The sequence below is a fragment of the Epinephelus fuscoguttatus genome, linkage group LG20 (assembly GCF_011397635.1).
Source record: "Epinephelus fuscoguttatus linkage group LG20, E.fuscoguttatus.final_Chr_v1".
Taxonomy (NCBI): Eukaryota; Metazoa; Chordata; class Actinopteri; order Perciformes; family Serranidae; genus Epinephelus; species Epinephelus fuscoguttatus.
In genome coordinates this window covers 20484050-20510999 of record NC_064771.1, presented here as the reverse complement: position 1 = coordinate 20510999, position 26950 = coordinate 20484050, and the positions used below count along the sequence as shown (strand labels likewise).

The following is a 26950-nucleotide window of genomic DNA, read 5'->3' as shown; positions in this document are numbered from 1 at the left end:
GTCCACGACAAGTTAGCAGGACGTGTGTTGAACCCGTCAGTACGCACAGTTTACATGGATGCTAACTGGATTTGACAACATTTGCCGGTAAGTTTGTGCCAACACGTCCTCAAACTATCACGTCAGCGCACGTTCAGACACCTTTTCACGCGCTGTGTTGCACGAGTCGCGAGCGGTTTGTGAAGTTGGTGTCAGTGTCAGCGGTTAACTAACTGGGGCACAGGAACCCCGAAGTCACCGAAATCAAGCTAACAGAGCCGGGTTTGCGTTTAGCCTGGTTTGCCCGGTACTATAAATGAAAGTAGGTTAAAAGTTGTTTGCTCGACTCAGTTTGAACCGGGACAGCAAACTGAAATCACTCTCACTAACTGGGGGTCCTGCTGTGTCTTTTGGGGCTCTCCTCATGTTAATAAAAGCGCTTCAGCTACCATTAGCCATCTTTTTAAACGTCTGTGCTGCTTTCAGGGTGCAGTACTCTGTATAAAGGCTGCATCACTGACAAAGTTGCTTGTGTTTATTGACATTAGCTTATTTTTGGCTAACATTCAAATGCAATTTCCATTCACTTTAAAGTTGTGTGTGCACTTGTGCATGCTAGTTTTCAGTCTGACAGGTCCGATTCTTGTTTGCTTACACAGAGTGCCCCAGACATCCCTTGGGCTCTGTGACCTTTGACCCTCTTGTATGTGATGCTGCAGCAGAGGTTGCTTTAAACTAAAGAGCTCCAAATGGAAATGAAAGCTCACATAAATCAGATCCAGCAGGAAGTTTGGCTTGTGTCTGTGGTCCAGTGACACATGGGCAGCTTATGAAAAAAAAATCTCTCCCTATGACAGTCTTGACACTGACTACTAGGACAACATGGCCATATTTACAAGAGAAAAGAGACTGGAGCTACTGTCGTTGACACAATCACTGTATGATTGCAGAAAAGTTCTTTGTAAAAACTTTCACTTCTCCCCAGATTGATGCTGTTTGCATAATGCACATCTCCAGTCACCTTGTGTGCTCTAACATCAGGGCATAATATGAGACAGCAGTTGGAGCGAAGGTGTGGTGATGTCTTGAGATAGAAATCAGGAGCAGTCAGGGATGGGAGACTGGTTGGACTTGTTGTTTTCGAACTCATTCTCTGCCTAAGTGCATCCTCACTTACAGAACTCCTTGTAGGTGCTTCCCATTTGATTGGTTGTCTCGGTGACATTCCACTTTGGAAGGGTGTTTGCGGCCAAAGTTGACCTTTGACCTTAAAACACGTAGCAGCTGTATACATTCTTTTTCCATCATGCTTCTCAAGCTGCGTTGATTACCTGTGTCTAGAAATGACAGGTGCCCTGTGGAGATTTTTGTAAACAAACAAAAGTTATGTTTATTGCACTAAAATGCATTGCACAAATTCTTGAGTTGCAACAGTCATGTTGAATGTATTTTAATATCAAATATTTTGAATATTTTTAACCAAGCATTGTTTACATCCATGTTTACAAGCACTCTTCTTCTTCCCCGCCTTTCCCTGGTGTGTTGCTATGCACGGTTGAAGCCTCACCTAGGTAGTAGCAACAGCCAATGGGAAGCACTCACATGACCTGGATAATAACATGGCAGATAAAACAAATTTCAGATAAAATGATGAAAAAATAATATGACATGGGATGAAATTACACTGTTGTACATCATAAATGGAAATAGACAGCCATATAGTTGTTAACATTAGCTCCTTTTACACTGCCTCTGAAAGGCAGAAAGTTCATGCCGTCATTCCACTTGCCGTGCCGTGTAAAAGGTACAGTTGCAGAATGGGGGGGGGGCAAAGTTGTCTCGTCTTTAAACTAGCAATGGAGGTAGCAACAGCGCCGAACATATGTCTGCGCAAACAGGGCAGCTGGCAGGACGGGATCATGGGCAACACAAGTGTGACGTTTTGACGACGTGTTATGCGTGTGACCCAACACCGGGAGATTTAAAAGTAGCTGATAGCAGTTAGCAGCTAACTCAAAGAATAAAAACAGCGGGCAAAAATGTCTGTAAATTGGAAAAACAATGAGGCCCGGGAGCTCCTTACCCTCCGAGCAGAGGTCATTATCTGCCACTGTATAACAGGGACGGTAAATGATTGTTATTGCCATGTAATGCCATTGTTATAGTTTATAAAGCGCTGCCGACGTGTCTGTTATCACAATAGAGGCAGACACTTTTGTGTTAAATGTCACGGCCGTCACACCTCTTTTGCTTCCGCGATGCCAACATGCTGTCCAAAATCACACACTTGAGTGGCATTATGTCGCTGTTCTGGGTAAAAATGCAAAGGAGGCACAAAGAAGGGACATTGTGGCGGCACTATAGCGCCACCTCTATGGAGTCTAATCTAGTCTTAACGTTTTTCCCTTTACCAGCTGTCGCTCAGTGGAATAGTGTGAAACTGGTGGCAGGAATGTGTATTGGGTTGTCTGTGTATTTGCACATGCATGTGAGTGCTCATCCTTGTGTGCAACATCAACAAAACAGGGACCAGCTCATAAAACAACAATGCTCCATAGTGCTACTATTGTTCGAAAGTCCACACGGTACCTTCAAGTCTGCTCTGTTTACAGTCACTTCACAGCAGTACACAATTAAAGGAGCTAAATGCTGCATTTAAATTCTTACACTGCCACGAAATTTCTGAGATTCAGGTAGTTTACACCTTGAGTTATTCACATTCGTATGTCCTTATGCTTTTCATGCTGTCTTACATACATTTGCTCAGACAACACATGTGAACATGAACAAATTTTAGGCAAAGGCAAAACCACCGATCAAAGCCATTACTTTACATAATCAGGTATAAAAGCCAGATCCCTTGCAGCAGAGTCTACTGGCTTCAGTGCTGAAACCAGACTTCCCCAAGCTTGAACTAGACCCTGATATGAACTTATTTTGACTTGGACTTGTCCGGGAAACAACTGGGAAGTGATTAACTGTAATTAGGCGGAGGCGTGTGTTGCGTGCTTGCCATATGCTTACATGATGTTTAGTCTGTCCCCAGAAATGTAATGAAATTCTATAAATAAAAATAGGTGATTGCATGGAGCTGATTTGACAGACTAGTTCATTTAATTTACAATAAACAGCAACAAGTTTGTTGTTTGTTCTATGAAAAACTTATGGCTTATCGTCATTTCTACTGGCGTGGATCACTTTTGTTATTCCTCAACAACACACTGTCTGTTGTTATAGACGCACACACACACATTTATTCACAAATACTGGCGCTTATTTCATTCTCCACTTCAGCAGTCTCCGTCTTTGTGAGTCATCTTTTTGTCTGTCTTTGTTAACGAGTGCATGCACGCACCGCACACACTTGCATTCACACACTTATCCGCCGTGAAGATACAGTCACCTCTTCTTGAGTCAGCCCTTGTTACACTAACACAAACATACTCACACACACACACACACACACACACATAGAGCCCCACTCTCTCTGCACACTTTCCACTGGCGTCTCTCTCTGCCCTGCCTTCTAATCAAAGCCATATGTTCCCCAGGTCCCTCGCATGAAAAGTCTGTTCTGTTTGCAGCACTGTTCCCAGCGTAACCAGCCTCGCACTTTGTTAACTGGCAGACGGGAGACTGTGTTGGAAATGAAAGGTAACCTGGCTGCAACAAAATGCAGGTTGATGTTTCATCCTTTTGACTTTCTTTTCCTTTCCTCGAAATGCTTTTGTCAAAGTCTGTTTGAGTTGTCTCACGGTGATAAAAGCTGCTAATGGGGAGGTGGGTATTCTCTTGCATAAATCCTTTGTGCAGTTGTGTCAGTATTTATGAGCTCTCCTGGTGGCTGGTTTGAAACGCTCTTCCTGAACACTCCCTGACACAAGTGTTTGAGATTTCAGGGTGTGTAGGATCACATCGCCTCTTGAGAAGAATCAGCTGTCACTTTTTCTTATTAGAAAAACATGTGGTCCAGGAGGCCAAAAAGAGACTGGTCAAACTTATTAATCTGAAAACCATGACCATGACTAATAAAAACATAACCAGTGCTCTTGTCATGTGGGGGGACCCACTAGAAACTGGCATGTGACTCATTATGGGTCCCAACCCAAAAAATATAACCGTACTCCCTTCAAATGAAGAGTAATACATGCTTTAAATTCTCCTCATAAAGGAGATGCCATCCTGTTGATCTGGTTATGGATAAAGTACAGATTCCACTCAGCTGGGTTTCTTCTCTGAAAATTTACAGGCCAGCAGATGGAAAGCAGTTTTCCATCAGATCTCTTGAGCTGTGATTCTCTGCCCAAAGCTGGCAGGGTCCGACCCATTGGGTTTGGACCAAGTCGAGCTTTTTGAATTTTCCCAAACTTCAATTAGGTCGGGCTTCAAGGCACTATTCAGATGTTCCCATTGTAAAAACGGACTGATTGATTGTTGATGGCTGACTCTCGTGTGATTAAGAAGTAGAAATCTACAATTTATGGTAGACACTTGATGGTTTTGACTTTGAAAATAAGAGGTTGATTTAGATTTTGTTTTGAATCAAAATCATACGTTAGTAGGGTTGTGACTCATTAAATGCAGCAGTGGTTCAGGTTTGGGTTTGGGTTTAAACCGAGACCACGCCAGTTCTTTGATTAGAAACCTGGTCCAGTTTTCTCTCAGCCAGATCAAAACTCTGCTGCCCGCAGTCATTTTGTCAATAATGCAAAAATCTAAATTAGGTTTTTATTTGTTGTAATCACAAACACTCACATGACATTCTGCTTTTATTTGTTGATTTTCCTCTTATAATCTAAATTTGTGTCTATGCTCCATCTGCTCTGGTCTCTCCCTTTCTCTTTGTCAGCTTCTTTTCAACTGCGACCAGTTTAAGGAATGTGATTCTATTGTAGTCATATGATGCGTCTTTTCTTCTCTGACCCCCCCTGTGTTAAACAGAGGGGGGCTCGTTTGCACGAGTGTGTTAGTATACTGAAGATTTAAACGGAACTGTGCAGGGTTTTCTTTTACTAGATCTCCACACCACATCTTGATTTCCAATATACTGCCACAATACAGAGTATCTACCTTACTTTACACAGCTCACTTCACATTCCTCTTTAGCATGTATAAAGCTCTTAAAGGGATAGTTTGGATTTTTTGAAGTGGGGTTGTATGAGGTTCTTATGCATAGACAGTATATGCCTCTAGTTTGGAGAAGCAGGCAGGAGGACTGACATTAAAGCAAGGTAATGCACTGCTGTGAATGGGGCTAGCAGCAAATTGCAATTTAGCCAGCTAAAAAAAGTCCCACCTAAACATTCAATAACAATTTAAGTGTGGCGGTAGCTGACGACAAGGAATGGTGTTGCTAGGTTTCCATTTCTTTTTTTCCTGCATGTGTGTCCTTGCATATCAGTCTATAGCCCCTTTTACACTGCCAGATTTTCCGTGCACGTTGGGCTGTTTTGCCAGCAAGCTATGAGCGTTTAGACACACAGAGCCAGATTGGCGAGTTGATCCAAGCGCCCAATTTTCCGCCTCGTAGCATAGTCATATTGGCGGAACCCTTTTAGTTTAAACAAACCGAGACAACAGGAGGGGCTGTTGAAGACTTGTGGGAGGAGCTGTTGATGACGCCGCATGTGCAACCCACCCAAATGAAGAGGCCATTAGCCGCCAGATGACGGGGACGGTGAAGAACGGGCTGACTTATGAGAGAATTGCAGAAGGACTGACCAGCCACGGCTTCCTGCCACGTCACTGTTTACGTCACATGCTGAGCTACGCGTTTTGTTACTTGCTCACACCCCACATTGCCCCAAAAAAGGCACATCGATGAATAAGATCAGGGGCTCCTGTGTCCAGCGATGTTGAATTACTGTTTTTCTAAATGGAGTCTGGCTTTAAAGAAAACAGTATGGCTTCAAAACAGTTTTGTTGCTGACCTGACAGCAGTACATCACTTACATTCCATGTCAATACTCCTGCCTGTTTCTCCAAAGTGGGGGCTTGCAGACTGACATCTGCTGTGAGTAATGCACTAACTATGGACCTCTTACGACCCCCTTCAAATGATCAGTTATTCCTTGAATAATAAATTGTCAAAAATTCTTCTTTGTTTTCACAAAGCATATGTTACTTCTCTTTTGCCAGCTCACTGGAACTATGTTATTTAATTTTGTTTGGTATTTTCATTATCTTCTAGGGAATACTTGTCAGTCATTAACTTTTGAAGGTAAAGTTATTTTTTCCCGTAGTCAGTCCAGTGGTTTCGGCCATATTAAGACTGAAAGCAAGTATGTTATCAGTGCATCCCTTGTTGCATTACACTCTCTCATGTGTAATATTCTCTCTAAAGGATTGTTTTTCCCTTATTTCCTCTTCTCGCCAGTCCTATTACTTGACTCACTTCTTAGATTATGAATGGAATTCACATTAGTTAGGTTTTGGAACTTTCTCTATAGTACTAGTAGTCACCTTTTTGGCATCACCAAAGCATTCGTGACTGCAAAGATGATCTAATTGAAATGTGTGTTGTCAGCTGCATGCCTGTCTCTTTGCAGCTGGGTGACACAGTTGGAGCGTCACTCTTTTGTACTCACATGGCATATGCTGTTTTTTCCATGGCCCATACACAACAGAAAAGGGGATTCCTTCCCTCCCTGACCTGCTTATTATGCTGGAGGAATGCTACAGATCCAGCACTGAATCTTAGTGTGAAGTATTTAGCCGAGTAATTTGGAGGCTCAGGAGGATAAGTGACATTTCAGCTCAGTTTGAATCCAGCTCTCATTTTACACTTTAAGATTTTCCATGCCATTTACTCCCCCTCTTACTCTCCTCATCCACTGACTCTGTTGTATCAAAGTGAACTTCAGAAATAATGAAAAATACAAAGCAGTAATTCACGGTGCTGCTTTCCACCTCACTGATTTGGCCATACTTTCCTGCACTCCATGTGAAGTTAGACCTAATAATCACATACCAGGGCATGAGTCATCATTTGGATGAGTTGTGAAATAATCCTCCATGAATGAACATTAGAAAAAGGCTTTTATGTGAGCGTGAAGGCCTCCTGATGAGGGGATAAACAATGATTTAGGACACGGTTGCAAAAAAGGTTCTGTTCCTGAGACACGAACTCATTAAAACAAATTGTTACTCATGTTGATTGACTACCCAATGAGACAATAGGTTATTACACAAGAGGCATTAGTGTTTAAATCCATAATTTCAATAAGAGGTTGAATGTGTTAACTTAAAAAAAACTGTCCTTCTTTAGAGCTGTGTCAGATTTAGATTCACATCCATCAATCAGCACCCCAGTCGACAGAATAAATGTTGGCATTGTACACTTATGCAAACCACGAAAATGTAACATTAGTATGTTTCATATATAGTGGATATGTTGAAAATTTCAATTTGATGTTGTGACAGCACTGTGGTTAATGTGTGGTTAGGTTTAGGCACTTAAACTACTTGGTAAGGGTTAGGAAAACATCATGTTTTGGCTTAATATACCCAGTTTGGTTGCTACAAACACTGCAGGAAATGTCACGAACTCTTGTTAAAAAAAAAAGAAATGGTTTTGGCGCTATAACACAGCTGGTTCTGTCTCGTACTCTTGGTAAAAACACAACAAAACACTTTTGTCGCTACCAAAATGGCTGGAAATGTCTCAACCTGTCGTTAAAAAATACCCACTATTCGTTGGTTTTGAACAGTGTTCTGCTGCTTGGCAGCCTGGGTGGTTTCTCACCATCACCATACCCTCCTCCTCCTCCTCCTCCTCCTCTTCTTCTTCCTCTTGATGAGAAACTCAGCTTATGTGCATGTAATCTGAGCTACATCCCTTTAGAAATGTTGAAATGATTAGTATGAAACTAACAAATGTAACATGTCTGTGGTTTGCAAAACATACAGTGCCAGCATTTTATTCTGGTGACTGGGCTTTTACTAGCTATAACCACCTTGATCTACCATTAGTTTATGAAGTGCTTATGGCTAACAGTTTCCTACCTCCATCCATTGAAATTACCTCCTGAGACCCTGTGTCCTCATATGATGACACCGCATTTTTGGTTTCCTGCACCTTATACTTCATTCTACTTAACTCAGACCTGTTGTCCTTGTTTGTGGACACTTGCTGTGCCATCTAGTGGTAGTAAGAGCACAATGCACTAATCCATGGTAAAGCAAGATGGCAGCCATCTCTGCCAAGTCACTCTGCAGCCCATCCGGACACAAAAGTGGGCAAGGTACAAAACCTGATCACATGCTATGGTTAAAACTTGTTTATTTGTAATTGATTAAGTTTGTAGTCTGACAACAAATTTGACCAATTTAAGCAACAGTAACACGATAAGATGCTGTAGGATGTACTCGTTTGACGACATTGGGACTTCATTTTTGTCTTGTTTGAGGACATTGGGATTTTTTGAGATGTACTTTAAATCAGTGGTTCCCAGCTGGTGGGTCGCAGTCCAGAAGTGGGTTGCTGGTCCATTGTGACTTGTGAACATATTAAGTTTTTAAAAAGCACACTTTCTTTTGAAGTACACTGAATTCCTGGCACAAGCTTTTATTTTAAAATACTGTTTCATGCTGTAGAGTGAGTGAATAACGAACAGCTGCTCAACAGAGACAGAAAAGTAGCTCCACAACATGGCCAAACACAAGTATGATGTTGAATATATTGAACTTTGTGGACCTTGCACTAATAACTAAGGACAAATCTGGACCTTGTGGCTGGACCAATTGGGAACCACTGCTTTAAAATGTACTAAAACTCACAAGTAAAACTTGACCTGTGATGTCACACCACATTGCAATACTGTGACATGCCCTGTATGTGAAAGCGACATTAGTATTACGTGGTGTTAGCTCCAACACAAATTACACTGTACATCATTTTCTACTTGATGTATGGCAGTGTGGAAATACTCTCTTGAGATAAATGAGGGAACAAGTGACACGTCACACCCACAAATACAAAAAACCCCAACAAAAAACAGCACAGTTTTGTTGTTAACCATCTGATTTTGATTATATCCCGTTTCTTCAGGACTGTCAGAGGTGCTGAGATCATCCCCTTTTGCTTTCATCAACATGTGTTACACTTTATTGCAGCACGGAATATGTTGGTAGTACCCAGCAGTTCTCTTTAAAAACAAGATGAGCAGACAACTGTCTGTCCGTATTTCATCTGTTTTTTTCCAGTGCTGCAGCTGAGATCACTGTTTTCCTTGGCTTTTATTGAAGTATACAAGCTGTTCGAAGTAGTGTACAAGCCCATGTTCAAACCTTTGCCTCAACTATATTTTAATATTTCTAAAATCCAGGTTGTTGTCTGGGATTGTCTAGAATACAACCAAGGGCCTGTGTGCTATAGTTTATCCGGAACACCACCTAAAGTAAGAGTTGCATATGTTATTTCCACGGCCAATGAAAGTTCAATCAATATTTGTGAACATGAGCTGCTCTCCCACAAAGCCAGACGCCAGAAAAGTAGGCTAAGTCTCAACACTTGTGATGTCATAGGGTTTAAAGTCTGGAGCTGCTCCATAGACAATGCACGACAGCCTGATTTTGTGGACCCAAAGAATGTTTGTTTTCTGTTTTACACCCAAATGAGCTTCATTCTATTGTAGTGTTCTCAGCGTTGAAACAGAAAATGTACCCATGTACTCAGAACATTACACTTCCAGGTAGACAACTGGCAATAGATTTTAGTTGCGGAGTGTGTGTTTGTAAATCCAGTATAATGGAGTGTGCTTTTGTTTGATGTAACAGATCTTTCTGTTTTTATGTAAGTTCACAAACAACCACATGAACAACACATACACGTATCTTGGCGCTCTGCTGCTCTGTCTCCACAGACAGAGTGACAAGAGTATGCTCTACTGCTCAGGGAGTGTGGTGCTCTGAATAACATAATGGTGCATTTCAACAGTGCTCAGAATTTATGTACAGTCCGGTTTGTTCCAAAGTGTGCTTCGGCAGTTGGAGTGAGTATTTCCAAAGAAATGTAAGTCCCCATTGGTTACCTGGCAACCTGATGGGCACAACAAGACTTGGCCTACACAGGTTTTCAGTGTCAACGCAACTGTATTATCTCTGAGTGTGAACACAGTGTAAAAACAGAGCAGAAAAAAAGACATGCATGTGACTCAGGTGTGCAAAAGCTCCACTGTTTAACATTTTTTGTTATTCAAAGAAAAAACCTGCTCAGCCTATCTGCCTGGCGTTAATTTCATTATAACACAGGATATTAATCCTTGTTAAGGGACATGCTGTTCAGTTGGGAAGCAATGGCGCTTGTGCGTTGAGTCTCAAATTCATGGCATTCCTGGAATTTAAGCTCTTGTTGCATAGTAAGTTGTTTCAGTATATTGCCGGTGCTTTGACCGCTACTTGAAATTACCATTTTTCAGACATACCAAGATTCACTGTCATCTTTCTTTGTAAAATGAAACCACAAACCATTTTTCCCTCTCCGCAATGACCCTGCCTTGCACGTTTCTAGCAGCATAGATGCTTGACTTTGGCGTCATTGTTTTGCAATGCTGAACTGTCAGAAAAAGATGCTGGCACAAAAAGGAATTGATAAGATTGGAGACATATGTTTCTGAATTTGGAACAGGTTATCAACTGGAACTGGTTCGTGAGTCCCTTCCCTTAATAAAAAAGATCTAACTTGTAAATTGGTGAGTTTTAGAGGTGCTGGTGGGGGGTGAGATGGTGTGATTGATATCTTTGACCAGAACAAGCTATCTCTGTTGTTTCTAGTTTTTCTACTAAGCTAACCAGCTGCTGTGTAACTCTTATTTTAGTTATTTTCAAAGGGGAGACATTTTACACCTACTCCCATGAACAAAATGGTTTCAGGTTTCAATTTTAGTAATTAAACAGTTGCTTAACCAAAATAACCCTCATCATTCTGACTGATAATAATATAAAATCTGTAATATTATGATACGGTAAAACCTCAATATTTTCTGAGATTGTTATCATACTGTGAAAATCTCGTGACTTTGCAAGGCTACAACATATTCAGTATCTCATTTAGGACAAACCATTCATGGTTATGTGTCACCGCAGTCTGCCACATCCTGTGCTGTAACTGTCTGTCAAATGACTGTTAAGGTGAAACATTTACATCAACAAACCTCAGAAACACGTTCTGATTGGCTGCTGACTTGGCAGACTGACTGTGGGAGGCCCATCCCACATGTCAGTGCCTGTCGCTCTCTCACACACTAACTCTCTTTCACTCTCTGTCTGTGTGTTTCTCAGCTGACAACAACATAGTGAGCAGGAATCCTAATTCACCTGGAAAACCTGGAGTATTATATTTACAAGACTTTTTACAAGGCTACCTGCCTACTTTAATGTAAGTATTATCATTAAATTATACCTACCTCATTGTAGTGCTTAGATTTTTGTACCATTTTAGATAATTCCTAGAAGAAGAAGGAGTCTGGTGTTATGAGTACCATGTGCTTTACAATATTGTATATAATACGACAAGTCAGGTAGAAGTGATTGAGGGTTTTCTTGGTCAGTGCACTTGTCACTCTGTGTGACCTGGTTTCCCTTGTGGGTGTGCATGTGGGTGTGTGTTTGTCTGCGTTTTTGGCCCAAGGCTGAGATTTAGCCTGGAAGAGCCATTTGATTTCCCGGTCAGGGTCACAGTTCAACTGATAACAAGAGCCACTTTGAACTGTGTTCAGTGTGTGTGTGTGTTTTAAGGTTAGTAACTGAAGAGATTGTATCATTATTTTTTGATTACTAGCAGTTCTCTTTTATTTGTAAATGTCTGCTATGGTTGTGGTGCTGTGAAGTCTTCATTGTTGCCATTTAATTTTCTATTTTTGTAAGTTCTGAGAAGTAAACGCAGTCATAAGGATCAAGACTAAATGAACAGCTGTTGCACATCTATATCAAACCTTAATTCAATTCCACATGCTTCCATTTAAAATAACCACAGTGTGGAAATGCTATCCTGTTGCTAATTTCAGAGTGTTTTTAAATTAGCTCGATGGTAAGCACAGCTGTCTATCTGTGGATTCAGGATTTAAAGCCACAGTGTGAAACTTCTTGCCTGGAGTTGCCAAAAAGTTACGCTAGTCTCGCCCTTCTAACCCATATTTGGACAGGTTCATGCCCTATTGTGTGTCAAGCGTGTCCGTGTCCTCGAATAACATCAGCGCCAAGGCGACAGCTAACATCTGTACAGCCACAACATTAGCCGAAGCAGCAGACGATGAACACAGATGGTTCCCAAATAGAACATTGTTGTTTTCCATGTTTTTTATTGCGTCTTGTCTGCACATTGCTGTACTTTCGTTTCTCATTGCTCCCCCCAGTCGTTTCGGTTGGTAGGACTTGCCTATGCTACGGTTGCTGATCTCCGCCCAAGCTTATTGGCATGTTCATGCATACCAAACTTCATGCGTGATTCCAGGTAATTAAGAATATAGGCATGTCCTCACAGGTACACAGAAAAGTAGACTACTCTTATTGTATTTTATTTATGATTTACAGAAGGTGAGAGTCTCATAAGACACAGGCAATGGGGAGAGATATTGTTCATCTCATGCAGTGGCTGAAGGCTTTGCACATATACTTTGTCAACTTTTGATATATCTGGTTCAACCTGTTCGTTGACTGTGACGCATGCAGGTGAGATTACTCCTGTTTTGGATCAGGGTGGGCTGTCAGTACTAAAAAATGTAAACTCACATGAATGCTGATTTTGCTGATAAGGATATGGGCTTTTGAAAACTGATTTGATTCCCTCAGCTGAGGTGGAGATTTTTTTCCCCTCAAACATTCAAACATTGAGATGAAATGGGCCTCATTATATTTTGGTTGAGGTGAAGAGAAACCTCTTCAGCATATCAGTGTGTCAGAAGTCTTGCTGTGTCTCTCACTTTAATCTGGAGTGTAGCTTCAGGGAAGCAGCTCCCACGTGTTTCAGTTTCAGTCACAGAGATTGTGCAACTGAAATCTATTATTTACCTTGGAACTTGTAGTCAGTTAAATAATGTGCACTAATACGCTGCATGTGTGTCTTTTTAAAGTTTGGGGTTCATTTTGGTACGAATTATTATTCATTAAATAAGATAAACTTTATTAATACTATGCAGGGAACATTGTGGATTATCTTTTAAATTTTATTTTTTTATAAAACAGGTCACTGGGACCTGTCTACCCTGTCTTCCCAGATCTGCTTTATAAAAGGCAACAAATCCTGTTTGCACCCTCCACCAGCCTTATTTTACAGTGTTGGTGTGCTGCAGAATGTTTTGATGTGTAACCATGACAAAGTTACTACGAGTGTATGTATGTGTCATCCTGGTGAAATGTGGTCCTGGTGTCACCTATTTTAGCAGGAACTACCACAGACGTGGTTTGGAATACTTTACCAGGTGTTTATACATCTGTGTGTGGACAGATTTTGTCACTGTGATAGTGTCACAACCCTGCAAGATGCAGTCATGAAACTTTACAGGTGTGTAGCTGAGATTAAAATGAACGCTGAGTTATAGGATGGGTGTGGTCTGAGCAAAGGTGCTGGAAGTAAGGGGGTAGGAATTAGGGAAGGGGCCATTTCTCTTCCCCTTTACGCCCCCCGGCCCACATTTATTTTAAGTAGAGGATTGCTGCATCATGGCTGGAGTGATGCCAAGATGGTCTCAAGTATCAATTCAGATTTTATATTTTTTTCAATGAGAAGGCAGAATTATGTAACCACCTTCACTGGTGTGTCTCCTGTTTATTGTTATAGGTGTGGCGCACTCTTTAAAACTGTCTCAGCACCTCCAGTAAAACACTAATGATGCCCAGTGATCAATGCAGGCCTGTGGTGGGCAAGTGGGTCAAAAATCTACTTGCCCAAAGTCAGTTTTTACTTGCCCGCATACAAAATGTTTTATTTATTAGCACCTATCAAATAACAACAAATACTTAAGTTTATTGTCGTGGTGTGATGTTGAGAAACCTGACAGGTCTTTGTAAAACTACTGTGTTTTATCCGTCTTGCTGTCAGACTTGCAGCTCTTTACCCACTGTGCCCAGTTGGTACTGCATATGTACAGCTGTCAACAGAGATGGGAGGGAGATGGCTCACTTACTGAGCTGCTTATATCATCAGCTCCGGATAAAGCAACGTGTTTCATTTTTTAACCACTTGCCTGGCTTGACAAGTGTGTTGATAGATGTACTAACCTGACGTGGCATTTTTCTTGCATGGGCAAACAGGCAATCCTTATTGTTTAACCCTGATTAGGGAAGCCCGATATTGGGAGTTTTTTTGCCGATATCCGATATGCCGATGTGTAACAACTCATTTGACCAATAACCAGTACCAATTAGGCTTGTCACGATACCAGAATTTCAGTAGTCGATATCAATACCAGTGAATTTCCATGATTCTCGATACTCAATACCACAAAAACAGAACTCGTGTTTCTAAATTCACTACTTTACTAAAACTGTTTCAAACTTTAACTCTTAGGCCTCATTTACACTGCAAGCAATCCACAAGCGTAGCGACAGCACACGTGTATTTGCTGTCCCATCAAAATACAAACCACACCCAAACAGTTGGTGGCGGTAGTGCACCGTGTTTGCAAATCTCCAATAAAACCCAAAGAAGAAGACGTGAGTTTGGACCCAAAGCCCAGGGTGGACAGGTTCGCGCGCCAGGGATTATTCCAATGCTATGAGAATTAATATTTAGCTCTATAAATGGGTAAGTACATGAAACATGTGCCTGACAGGTCTCGCTTGGTCAAGGGGGAGATGTCTACGGTGGCCGAGAGAGGTCACAACACACGCAAACTAGTGTTTTTTGTTGAATACCGCGACCATTCACTTGCAACTCACGCAAAAAAATGGCGTCTCTTCTATTTTTTCTTGTGGTGTAAATGAGGCCTACACGAGTCCTACTACCAGACTTTTCGACAAGCCGAGGTGTTGTGGCTCCAGTAGCACTTGTTTTTTTTTTGTTTTTTTTTTTGGCATTTTGCCTTTAATGGACAGGACAGGTAAGCGTGAAGGGGGGAGAGAGAGAACGGGGGATGACATGCAGCAAAGGGAAAGGATCCGAACCCAGGCCGCTGCGGCAACAGCCCTGTACATGGGGTGCCTGCTCCACCACTATGCCAATGAAACCCCCTCCAGTAGCACTTGTAAAAGCCATTGTTTCTAGCAAAGACGATGGAGAACAGGCGTTCTTCTTCGGCGCTCATCTTTGGCACCGACTGACGCACGTATACTGCCCCTGTCAGTTCTGACAGGAATCGACACAGCTTGCTGAGGGCAAAGATGTATCCGGTACTTATGTTACCGGAAAAAACAGGTGCCAACGTATGTTTGCATGTTTGCATCGACTTGGTACCGAAGTATCGGTTCTCATGACAACCCTAATACCAGTATCGATATATCCACTTTTTTTCCCTAAATAATTTTAGTGATCCTTAAGTCTCTTCTGTAGTGGGATTAGTATCATATTACGCATGTATACTCTTATTGTGATGGCCCACCAGCAGATGAAGACATGAAATGCAATGCTTGTCAGTGTAAGTAATATTTATTCATTGTGCAAAATAAGAGCATGTTGGCCAATTCCGATATTTTAAAGCCTATATCGGACGATGCTGATGTCATGCATTCCTAGCCCTTATGTGTGGAACTCTAGTGTTTTGGCATTGCACAAAATGAGCATAACTCAAGCAGTGCTACCTCTAAAAGTCTTTAGTCTTTTTTTTGAGCTATCAAATCAGTGTTCTCAAAAGGCAGAAGCTAAGCTGCAAAGTAGAGGAAGACATATGAAGGTTAGATGTCACTGTGAGCTTATGAATGGAGCACTTGTCTGTTTCATCCCTTTGGCTTAAGTCTTGTCTGTGTGAATGTAGCACAGAGCCTTGAAAAGAGGCTACAGACACCCAGCACAGACACCTTGATAAATGTGTGTGTCTGAGCATGTGGGTGGTGTTGGGCACCAGAATGCTTTGACTGCATGATTTACCATGTATCAATGAGTTGTGCCCTTTCCTCCCTTTTTGTACAGTATAATACACACATGCACTAAAAATGTTGCCGGTCCTCCCTCCCTGGTCGGTCCCACATTCCTTCAGTGGCCCACGCACTTTGGCAGGGACATAGGGCTGTGGTCGCTCTAATTATGAGGTTTCAGGCACTAGTTTTTGGATTTATACATTGCTGGCCACCGTTGATGATACCAGAACCACACAATTAGTATGCGTAGATGTTGTGGGTGAGTGTCTCTGTTATGGATGTATTTCGTGCAAGCGGGATGCAAAACTACTGTCTGCCCAGTTCTGATTAATGCAGCTACCAGAGTGATAGATTGATCTAGACAGAATAATTGAAATTAAGTCAGTTTTTCTGAGATATTGGATACGAGACATAATTTCCTGTTTATTGTCGAGCTGTGTTTGATGAAAAGCAGCGACTAAAAGTGGACTGTTTGGGTTCATAGGCATCCTTGCCTTTTCTCTTCTCCAGCTGGCACTCTGCAGACTGAGTTTGCATAATTGCCTCCTTTTTAGCAGTAAGAGCTTTCATTAAAGACAAGAGACTTGTATTTCAAGACTGCTGGACAACATCAAAAATAAATAAGCTGATAGTGATAATTGTAGTCAAATGCCTTGATAACATTGCCAGTGTTTGTGGATGAGTAGGAGGAAAGTTTAGGGGAGTATCGATATTTGATTGTCTAAGTAACGTCTGTATTTATTAACTAGCTTTCAAGCTCAAAACATGTTGTTACAGATAACATTAGGTGTGTTTCCATCTAACTGTTTTATGCGCTTTGTGCACTTTGGTGAATAAATAATGACATACCTCTCTTCATCATCTCTGGAAGGCTTTTAACACGGTCATGCACACAGCACTGTTACCAGAACTCTTCCAAGTGCACATAGCTGTAATATTAGTTTTTTTTTGTTTTGTTTTTTTTTTAAGGTCATTTATATTGCATTTTTGAGCTTATTGATAGGACAGCCAGAACTAGTGGGAGAGAAAGGGGGAGGACAGGCAGCAAAGGGCCACAGGTTAGAATTAGGGCTGCCCCTGACTAAGAATATTCCTAGTCGACCAATAGTAATCATTTAGGGCCATTAGTCGACTAGTCGCCCGCATTGTTTATGGTATTAATGTAATTATTAAATTATATGTTTTAGGTGGGCAAACACAATGGTTTGTGTTGAAGGTGTGAGAAAGAATAGTATCAGTAACATTGTTAACACTGTGCTACGTTACAGAGAAATACAAAACCATACTAATGAACCTTCATTAATATAGGCCTATATTTTATCTACAAGTGCACGTCACACACTGAGCGAGCCGCCTGTTAATGATGCTGTCGGCAAAGCAGTAATGATTGTGCTAAGTGTCTAATGGGCATGTAGCTACTGACATGTTTCAGATGATACGTCATGTTTGTAGTCGACCAATGAAGATGAGTTTACATATCACCTTGGGTTCATCCTTCACCTTCTCAAAATGATCCCACACTTTGGATTTCCTGCCCGACATGTTATTAACTAGCCTGTGGAATAACTGCAGCTACCAGCCCTGGAAATTAGGGGCTATACACATGCCGCGTCTTTAACCTACTGGAAAACGCGAGATCGGGCGCAGGGCGCTACTCCTGTGCCTTTCCTGTGCCATCTTTTAAGAGTGCTGTGGCAGGTTGCATCAGTGGTTGTCATGCAACATTAACAAGTATCATATCGTATAGCCCATATATTTTTTGGTGGTGTTGTTGTTGGACAGTAGTGGATGGAAAAGCATTTAAATTCACATTTTCTTTAGCTAATTTTCTGATAATTTGGTTAAAATTTGCTCTACATTTGGGTGGAAATCCAACTAGTGAAATTAATTACTTTTGCTTACACCTTATGGAATCCTTCTTCTCAACTGAATTTTAATTTCAGTGCTTCTAATTTTAATCCAAAGTTGTGTTTTTTAATATTTGGGGAGCATTTCGTGCCTTTTTAGATAGTAGATAGTAGAGAGACAACAGGGAACAAGGGGAGAGAAAGAGATGGGGAGTAACATGTTCAAACGTCACTCTGCAATTGTCAAGTTCATGGTCATCCCCCTATTTTTTATCTTTATTTACACTGACATCACATCATGGAGATTTCAAGATACCAGTTGCAGTGCACCAGTCCAACACAGTTTTTCTTATTATCCAGAAAATAATAGCTCATGGTGATGCTAGATAACTGTGGGCAGTCTAGTTATGGGAACCAATTTTTAGACCACATTGATGTTGATATGACTCCCTTGAAGTTTTCCCATGGTGTTAATCCATACTCTTTCTCCAACACACTACTTCACTGAGGGATTAAGCACATAACACGTGCCATAGCTTATACATCATCTCAGGAAATTGGGATAAATGTGCTGTTTATAGTTTTATTCTCATTGCCCCAGAAAGTTGGTATTTTTTATGGGTATAACATGAGTGTTGTTCCTTCCCTCATTTTTCCCTTTCCCGCTTAAACTCAGTATTTGTTGTTTCAGTTGCTTCGGTCACAATGGCTCACGCTGTGTCTGGTGATTTGGCTGAATAGTTTCAGATAAGAAAGCTGATGTGATAAAAGAAGAGAGCACAGAGGGAAATGAGAAAAAGTCTTTTAAAGTTAGTAAAATGTGTTTCTCGTATGTTTCTTTCAGTTTCAGCCATGGTTCTATTAACTCAATCTTAAAGTTTGTTGCTTTCTCACTTAATCCTCTTTGAATAAGCTTTGATGGCAGTAATGTTGAGCATTTATTTAATTGCACATTAAAAATACAGTGGAAATTGCTTTGAATAATGATTGGTGTGTCTGTGTTTCTCTTTCTCTTTTTCTCTCTCAGGACCTGCAGATGGATAACCATGGCACAGATACATGTCAGGACCAATCAGGGCTAGTGCGTACAGGCACACACACATGGCCCTGTGAGCTGTGACTGTGACTATCAAGGAAATTCCTCAGTCCTCCAGGGTCACCTACGTGGGCTCTCTATCTGGCCATTTGTACAGCTGCACAAGCTTCTGTTTCTACAACACACACACGCACAGAGCACACTCTGTATGGACATGTTGTCTTAGTCACTCAAGAGGTCACTGGAAGCTGAAGTCATTATTTGCCCCAGCGCAGTCCTATGACCATGATGGTGCACTGAAATTGAGAGAGAAGCTTGGGACTGTTAAGTAGCATGACCTGAAGTGGATCACTTTCATCATCTAAGTAAGTATTTTAACTGAAATACAGAAGGTTTGGTGCTGATGATAGTGAGTCACTCACTCATTCAGTCAATCAGCCACAGTGTGGAGCTGCAACAGAGAGATGTGCTTTAATCCCACACAGCTGAAACAATGTAGATATATTAATGAATATGTGCTCCATGCAGGGACTCACTATCATTAGTCATCCAGACCATCTGAGTTACAAACGTGACACTGCTGTCACCTTACATAATATATGGGGTTTTGAAGTCTGCAAATTTCATTTCCTCTGCAAATTTCATTTCCTCTTGCTGCTCTGTGGAGCCACTAATTGAGACGGAAGACATCTCTTCTCAAATGTAAGGGATTAAGAGAGTCCTAGAGAAATGTAATTGACTGATGCTTGCATCACAAATGCAGTCTGATGCAACTAGTTTTAGATAGATAAAGGACTTAAAGCAGTTGGTCACTTTTATGAAAACAATTTTTTGTTGTATTTGCTGAAACTGTCACTATATTCTGAAAGAAGTACATGAGACAGATAACCTGCAGAAAATTATGTCACTCCCCCTCCTTCTTCTGCCTCTAATGGCATTTGCGAGAATTCATGCGGCCAACTGAAAACAACCAATCAGAGTCGGGGAGTCTAACGCAGCTAACGTAGCTTTAGTTTCTGTGACCCACTGATGCTCATGGACAGACACACAGATAATGAAGTCAGTAAGATAACCTTATGTAGTCTGTGTTTACTGCTGCTAACTGCCATTTCCCTCTTAAGTCCAGTTCAGACCAATGATTTGCGACAAGATGAAACTGTTTTAGAATGTTGCAGCAGTGTGAACTGGCCATCTGAGCTCGACTGAAGCCGGCTGTTGGTGTCACCTGCAACTCAGCTGGTCAAACTGCCAGCGGATGGTTTTACAATGTAAACCGTGTCTCCTGTTTCTACAGCCAGTCAGCTTGTAGTGAAGTCTGGTGGTAGAGTCAAAAAGACCGCAGTCGGTGTGTTTTAATATTATTGTGGCGTGTTTAGAATGAATACAGTTCATCTGATGCTCATTTTGTTTCCGTTTTTCGCCATTTCATCACTACTACAAATGCAGCTGTAGCCAGTATCTCATTATCACTATCCTCATTCATATTTTAAGAAGCTACAAAGTAAATTCAGCCACAAAATAAACCTGAAAAGCTGCAAACAGAGCGGAGGTACGGAGAGTTGTTGCATAGAGATGATACACCATCTCATTTAGTTGCATTGGTGTGATCCGGCAGGTTTTCAGAAAGTTGCAGAACAAGGCATTGCAAGTAGTTGCATATTTCAACTCGTGTCATAGCGAATCTTTGGTCTGAGCTGGGCTTAAGATTTCACATGTCTGTCAGTGAGCATGACTGACATGATTGACAGCTGTATTAGAGACTCATTTGCTCTGATTGGTTGTTTTCATTCACAAGCAGTAATGCTGTTAGCGGTGTGAATATAGTGACAGTTTCAGCCAATATAACCAATAGGTGTTCTTTATAAATGTTCCCAACTATGTCTTTAAATCTTCTAAATGCTGATTGGTTACATTTCTCCTGCTTAACTGTCATCAACAAGAAAGTGTTGCTTATTTTCAGAGCTGCAGCAAAACAAAGGCTAAAGCAGAATGTTCCAGGGACACGAGATGTCTACTGAGGAAAATCAGACACAGGTCAAGGCTGTAGTTCTGGCTCAGCGTTCTACACCCCCATCCACTGGGAGCAGACCCAGCAGAGAGGCGAGACACGCAAATGACAGCCAGGAAGTGCGGCAACACTTGGACCAACTATGGCATTCAAGACAGCGGAGCAGCCCTTCCCTCCTCTTGTATAGGAAGTTGCCATGTGACAGTGGGAAAGTGGCAATTTTGGACGAGGGATACGAGTGTTTGGAGTACAGATCAAAACTCTCGAGTGCTGCGGAGAAACTTTATCCAGAGCTGAAGGCTGGCAAGAAAATTGATGGAATAACTAACACAGCTATGCCGATACCTGGGAAAAGTTCAGAGGGCTCTCCGTGCCAGCTGGACACCCCTGGGGAGGGCGTGGATGCAGGCAGAAACAGAACTGGCAGCGCCCACTGCTCCTGCACTCTGTCTAGCCTTTACACAAGTCCAAACATCTATTGTTGCCACAGCTCCGGATCCAGTCCGAGCCCCAGCTCCAGCCCTGTTCACAGTCCCAGCCCCTCGCAACCCAACCAGAGACACATTCGCCGCAGCAGCCTGCCTGTGTCTATGCTGGCTTTCCACAAGGTAATGTGGGAGGAAGTTGGTCGCCCTGGTTACCTATATACATTTAGCTGCTACATCAAGGCTGTATTATGTGTTCTCTGTCCTCGAAGTGCTTGTTTTTAACATGAAATAAACAAACATCACAAATTTTATAATGTAAATTAAATATTTGTCCCCATTAGAAAGCCCATTCAAGCTATTTTTGCTGTAAAGAAACATTAAGATTATTTTAATTTGTCATGTTTTCTGCTCCTAGATATCACCCTGCCTCTCACCCCACTGCAGTCCATCCAGTGAACCGAGCTCTGTGGTGTCCTCTCCCTGTAATTCCCCCCTTCCCAAGCACCGCCAGCATCAGCAGAATGGACACATTCACCGGCGCCATCTCAAAGATGGCTACTCAAGTTTAGAGAGGCTCAACAGGAGGCCCAGGGTTGACAAATACTCCTTGGAGAAACTGTTTCTGAGACGAGCATCTCTAGAAAGTATGAGGACAAACCTGAGGCATGATGAGACGTCATCCTCAGGAGTGACCAGGAACTGCAGCGAGGATAGCAGCAGTGATGAGGGGGATGGGGAGGGGCTCTTGGATAACACAGAGTTTATTAGGAACCGTAAAGAGCGGTCCACTGTCCTGGTGAGGCGCTTCTACAAGAATAATCAAAAGGTATTTACATGCAACACTCCTTTCCTGTTGGTTTTATGACTAACAATTTTGGTGTCATGTAGAATTTGTGTCTTGGCATCTGGGTGTTCAGTTGATATCTTGATCCTGAAATACTTTCCTTCTCCGTAAGATGACCAAGTCAGTGTGTACTGGAACCAGAGCGATTGTCAAGACGCTGCCGTCAGGACACATCTCAGAGGAGGTCTGGGAGGTGGTTGTTAATCACAGGATATGGCAACCCAGCAAGAAGGATGTGTGGCCAATCGTAATGCGTGGTATGGGAGAAGAATTCAGAGCCTGCGGGGAGATACTGCGTTATGTTGGAGTAAAGCTACAGCTGGTAAGAGAGTGAATACACAGACACACACACTAAGGCTGTGTTAACATTACAAGCAAATGTGGTCCAAATCTGAGTTATTTTTCTCCTCTCATGTGACACAGATCATATTTTTTTAGGAGTTGTGTCGACACAGAAATAAGATTATTTACAGTCACATCTGGGTTACTTTCATATGTGGTACTAAATCCGATACATATCTGGTCATGTTGGCCATGGGTTAGGCCTCGATCACACAGAAAGTGTCTTGCAGGTTGCAAAACACAAGGTGTGCCACTAAATTAAATGCCACTAGTGAAAAAAAGCTTGCTGCACCTTTTCAATTTTGCAACCACGGACTCACGTAAAAATAGACAGGCAGAGGGTACTTGGTCCGGCTCTGGTTGAGGGTGAGAGGCTGTCAGCAAATAGTTTTTTGGGTGCAGGGAAAACGGAGGGTGGGTACATGAGACACTAAAAAAGAGGGTGGATCATGGGGAGTACCACCAGTTGGTCCAGGAGCTTCTCCTCGATGATGGCTGTTTCCGGGCATATTTTAGGATGACTCATGGGCAATTTGACAACCAGCTGTCAATTTCGGGCTGTATAGCTCTGGGTATCCAGCAACCACTACCACCAGTTTCTCCTCCATTGTTTACCAGCTTTAGACCTCTTATTATGACCACCACACAAGGCCCTACCCTGCTTGAATCATCTGATTGGACAGTGGAAAAAAAAGATGAAGAAAGAGATGACATGGGGCGTTTTTACACTTTGGGTTAAAGTTTTTTCAACTCGACGAGTTCAGAGTGCTCGGAAAAAAACACTGTGCGCTTAGAGTGCAAAAACACCAGGGGTGTCGCAACACAAAAACATCGAGCAGAAAGCTTCATTCTCATTAAAAACAATTACAAAAAGGAACCTCCAGCTGCTAAATCACTTTATGTGTAATCAGGGCTTTGGTTTGCCTTATGTTTTGACAGCATTGTTGTGAGATGCTGATGGAGATATTGGAGTGAAGTTTTGGAGAAACTGTTCCTCCATGAAACCCTTCACATTGCGGCCCCACCAACCCTGATTTATCTGCGCCCACTACCAGCTTCGGCTGCTAAAAGCGCTACATCTCTGGCATTCCTTTGTCTTCTGAGGTTTTACGTTTCGTATCCCAATGCCTCAGTAGTCTGAGAAATGTCCCATTTCATGACAGCTGCATATCCTGAAAACAAAGAAGGGTCCGATAATTTTACTCTGCATATTAATTCGCCACGTGCTTCTGTTTGGAACAGTGTGCAGTCCTCTTCACAACATACGAAAAATTGTCACCCGACTTCTGCAGCAAGTCGTTCGGGATATGTACACTTGCACCGCTGTATCTTTAATATTGTTCCTATGTGCCAGTTTTGTAAATGTGCATTTATTGTTGGTGTTTCAGTGCACATGTGAGGTGTTGTCAGGACAGAGATCAGTTCACACTGATGTCAGATATGGGTCACTTCAAACATGAATGTGAAAAGTCTAAGCAGAACGATTGGATTTGAGGAAAAATCAAGTTGAGCATTAAGCCCTGTAATGTGAAAGTAGCCTAAGTTTTTAATATAAATGCACAATAGAAGCATTTCATATCTCAAGGACTTTAATGTGTCATAAAAGTTGGTTCATGTAGGTTCAGGACAGCAGTGCAGTGAACTTCTCAGGTCTAGTTTATTTGTCTCACCCAGGCCACTGTTAACATGCTCTGCTTAAGAAAGAACTGTACCAACACAAAAGGATTTCAAGTAACTTTACAGTGTTAATCAACACAATTAAACATTTTTCCATAATCATCCTAAGCCAAGGCTTATTAAGGTTGCCTTTTTAAGAGTTTAGGAAATGTGTTGCAGTGGGAGGCATTCAGTCTTTATGGTGTTCATGTCCTTACATCACTGACGTTGCGCCTCGAGCTGTAATGTGCTTATTCTTCACATGCTTTAAAGTGATGTGGATTTTCCACAGATGATAAGGCATCGGGTTTAATATGTGGTTTGCTTCTCAAACTCTCTTTTCTCTGCCACAAGAAAATGTGCAATGCTCAATAGCTGCAGTGGCACAGGAGTATTTATGACTTGATTGATTTTTGCTTCAATGGAGAAAAATTGTTCTTGGCTTTTGCTCCGCTCTGTTTGGGTTGAAATGTTACGCCTGTTATGCATGAGAGATGAATAATTTGCTCAAGGAATATGTTAATAGACCAACACACACACATGCACACACACCTCAAACACACACACACACACACACACACACACACACACACACACACACACACACACACACAGGCTCTTTGTTCAGGGTAGGCCCCTGCTGCGGAAAAATGATTTATTCTCTGTTAGTTCTGCTCCCCGTATTACTGACAGACTGAATGACTGGTCCTTCTGTGTGTGTGTGTGTGTGTGTGTGTGTGTGTGTGTGTGCGTGTGTGTAAATGGACTGAGCAGAGTTGGCATCTGCATTAAAGTTATAGCCATGGAAATTGGAGAGAAGGTAAATGAGCAAGACAGAGTGAGAAAGTCAGAGAGAGATGGAGAATGGAGGAAAAGAGACCGAGGGGGACAGACAGAGAGGAGACCGGGACTTTGCTGTGTTATTATCAAGTTTCCAAGCAAAAGAGAGTGTTTTTACAAACATGATAAACCTCTCACAGGGGCTGTTCGGCTTGAGCAACCTTGGCAGGCGCAATTCGGTGAAAATACTGCTTGTTGCTACCTTTCAGCAGGAGTCATTTTGTCGGTCATAAGTCATGCTTGTTAGCGTGAGGGGTGCAAACATTATGAGAATCTGTGAAGACTTTATCAGCAGCATCACTCAGGATACTCTCCTGTTGTTTTTTGTTATCTTCTCCCTCCTCTTCCTGTAAGAACTCAAAACACATGGAGCCTGAAATCCAGTGCCCTGAAGACACATGAAGCTGCAGAATAACAAGACCAAATTTATTATATTGTAATGCCAAACAGCACATTTCTACCTAACTTCTCTGCTGTGTGTAATTGTCACAAGAAAAACTGTATGTTTGTAAACCAATTATTAGGTAAATATTAGCAGAGTGATTATGTCTACTAGCCGTCTCCTGTAAACAAGGTTCATACAAAAGTAATACAAAACAGCAGATGTGTTTTTAGGGAAACATAAAGCAGAGAAAATTACGTTTTCCAGGGCTCAAACTGGGACCAGAATGGTTTTATATGCGACCTTTTTTTGTGAGTGTGCGAGGTAAAATATCACGTGGTCGCATTCAGGTGAGTGCATGATGCAAACTGAAGTCATTACTAACAATGACAGAAGCCCCTTTTACACTGCCAGATTTTCAGCGAATATTGAGCTGTTTTGCTGGCAAGCTGCGAGCGTTTATACACACAGAGCCGGATTGGTGAGTTGATCCGAGGTGCCCAATTTTCTGCCTCGTAGGGTAGACATATTGGCGGAACCTTTTTAGTTTAAAAAGAACGAGGGGTCCTTCCTCCACGGGAGGGGCTGTTGATGACTTGTGGGAGGAGCTGTTGATGACGCCGCATGTGCGACCCACTGGTGGTGGATAAACAGGAAACAGCTGATTGCAGGAATTAGCAAACAGCTAGTAGCAAGAGGGAAACGCAAACCTGACAGACACTGTAAAGATGAGCAATTGAGGAGACAAGGAATTGCGCACCCTCCTTGTCCTCGCAAACGAAGAGGCAATTAACCGTCGGATGACGGGGACGGTGAAGAACGGGCTGACTTACAAGAGAATCGCCGAAGGACTGACCAGCCACAGCTTCCCTCCCACTTCACTGTTTACACCACACAAAAACCCGAAAAAGGTGCATTCTAAACAAAAGTAGGTAGGCGGCATTTTGCTGCACTCCCCGATTTTGTTTTTATACTGCCAATGCTGAAAAAAGACTGATTGGGCTTTCCTGCAAATTTGCACAATTCCTATTTAAAAAGGGCTAGAGTCAGAGCTGGTCCACATAAAAGGGTCTAACACAGGTTCCATGTGGATTGTGGGGTACGCAATACACACTTCTTGTGTGTGAAACGTCTGTGTCACTGCGCTGCTTTTTTATAAACTGTCATAATCTGGTCATGTCTTTGGCTGTGTCCAAGCTCTACGTAACCCCACTTACTCTACTTGTAGTACACGTACACATACAACTGAAGTTACATCCAATAACTACTATTACTAACAGCACAACATTACCAGCGGATAGACCAGGTGTTATTGCAACTTCACTGTAGAAAATTGTTATTTTTATTACAACTTTATAGTAATATCTGTTTAATAGAGCAGCTCCAGTAACCTAGCACAGTACTAGTTGTTTAAACTTATTCTTTAAATAACAAAAATTATATATTAACAATAATTTATACTCAAGTGTCAAATGTTGCTTCATAAAGAACAGGCATCTGTTAGCTACTAATTTTATCAACACCGGAGTGAAATAAATCAAGGGAAAACAAACAAACAGAAATAACACATTGGTCTG

At 41.9% G+C, this 26950-nt stretch overlaps 1 protein-coding gene across 1 annotated transcript in view; it reads left to right on the top strand.

The window, feature by feature from the left end:
• plce1 (phospholipase C, epsilon 1) overlaps positions 1-26950 on the top strand; it is a 132127-nt gene continuing 105177 nt past the window's right edge. The window contains exons 1-6 of the mRNA XM_049564362.1: positions 1-87; positions 11260-11356; positions 18865-19238; positions 20834-21489; positions 21725-22135; positions 22266-22475. Coding sequence (XP_049420319.1) covers positions 20863-21489; positions 21725-22135; positions 22266-22475 — 1248 coding nt within the window. The 5' untranslated portion in view covers positions 1-87; positions 11260-11356; positions 18865-19238; positions 20834-20862. The remainder of the gene's footprint in view (positions 88-11259; positions 11357-18864; positions 19239-20833; positions 21490-21724; positions 22136-22265; positions 22476-26950) is intronic.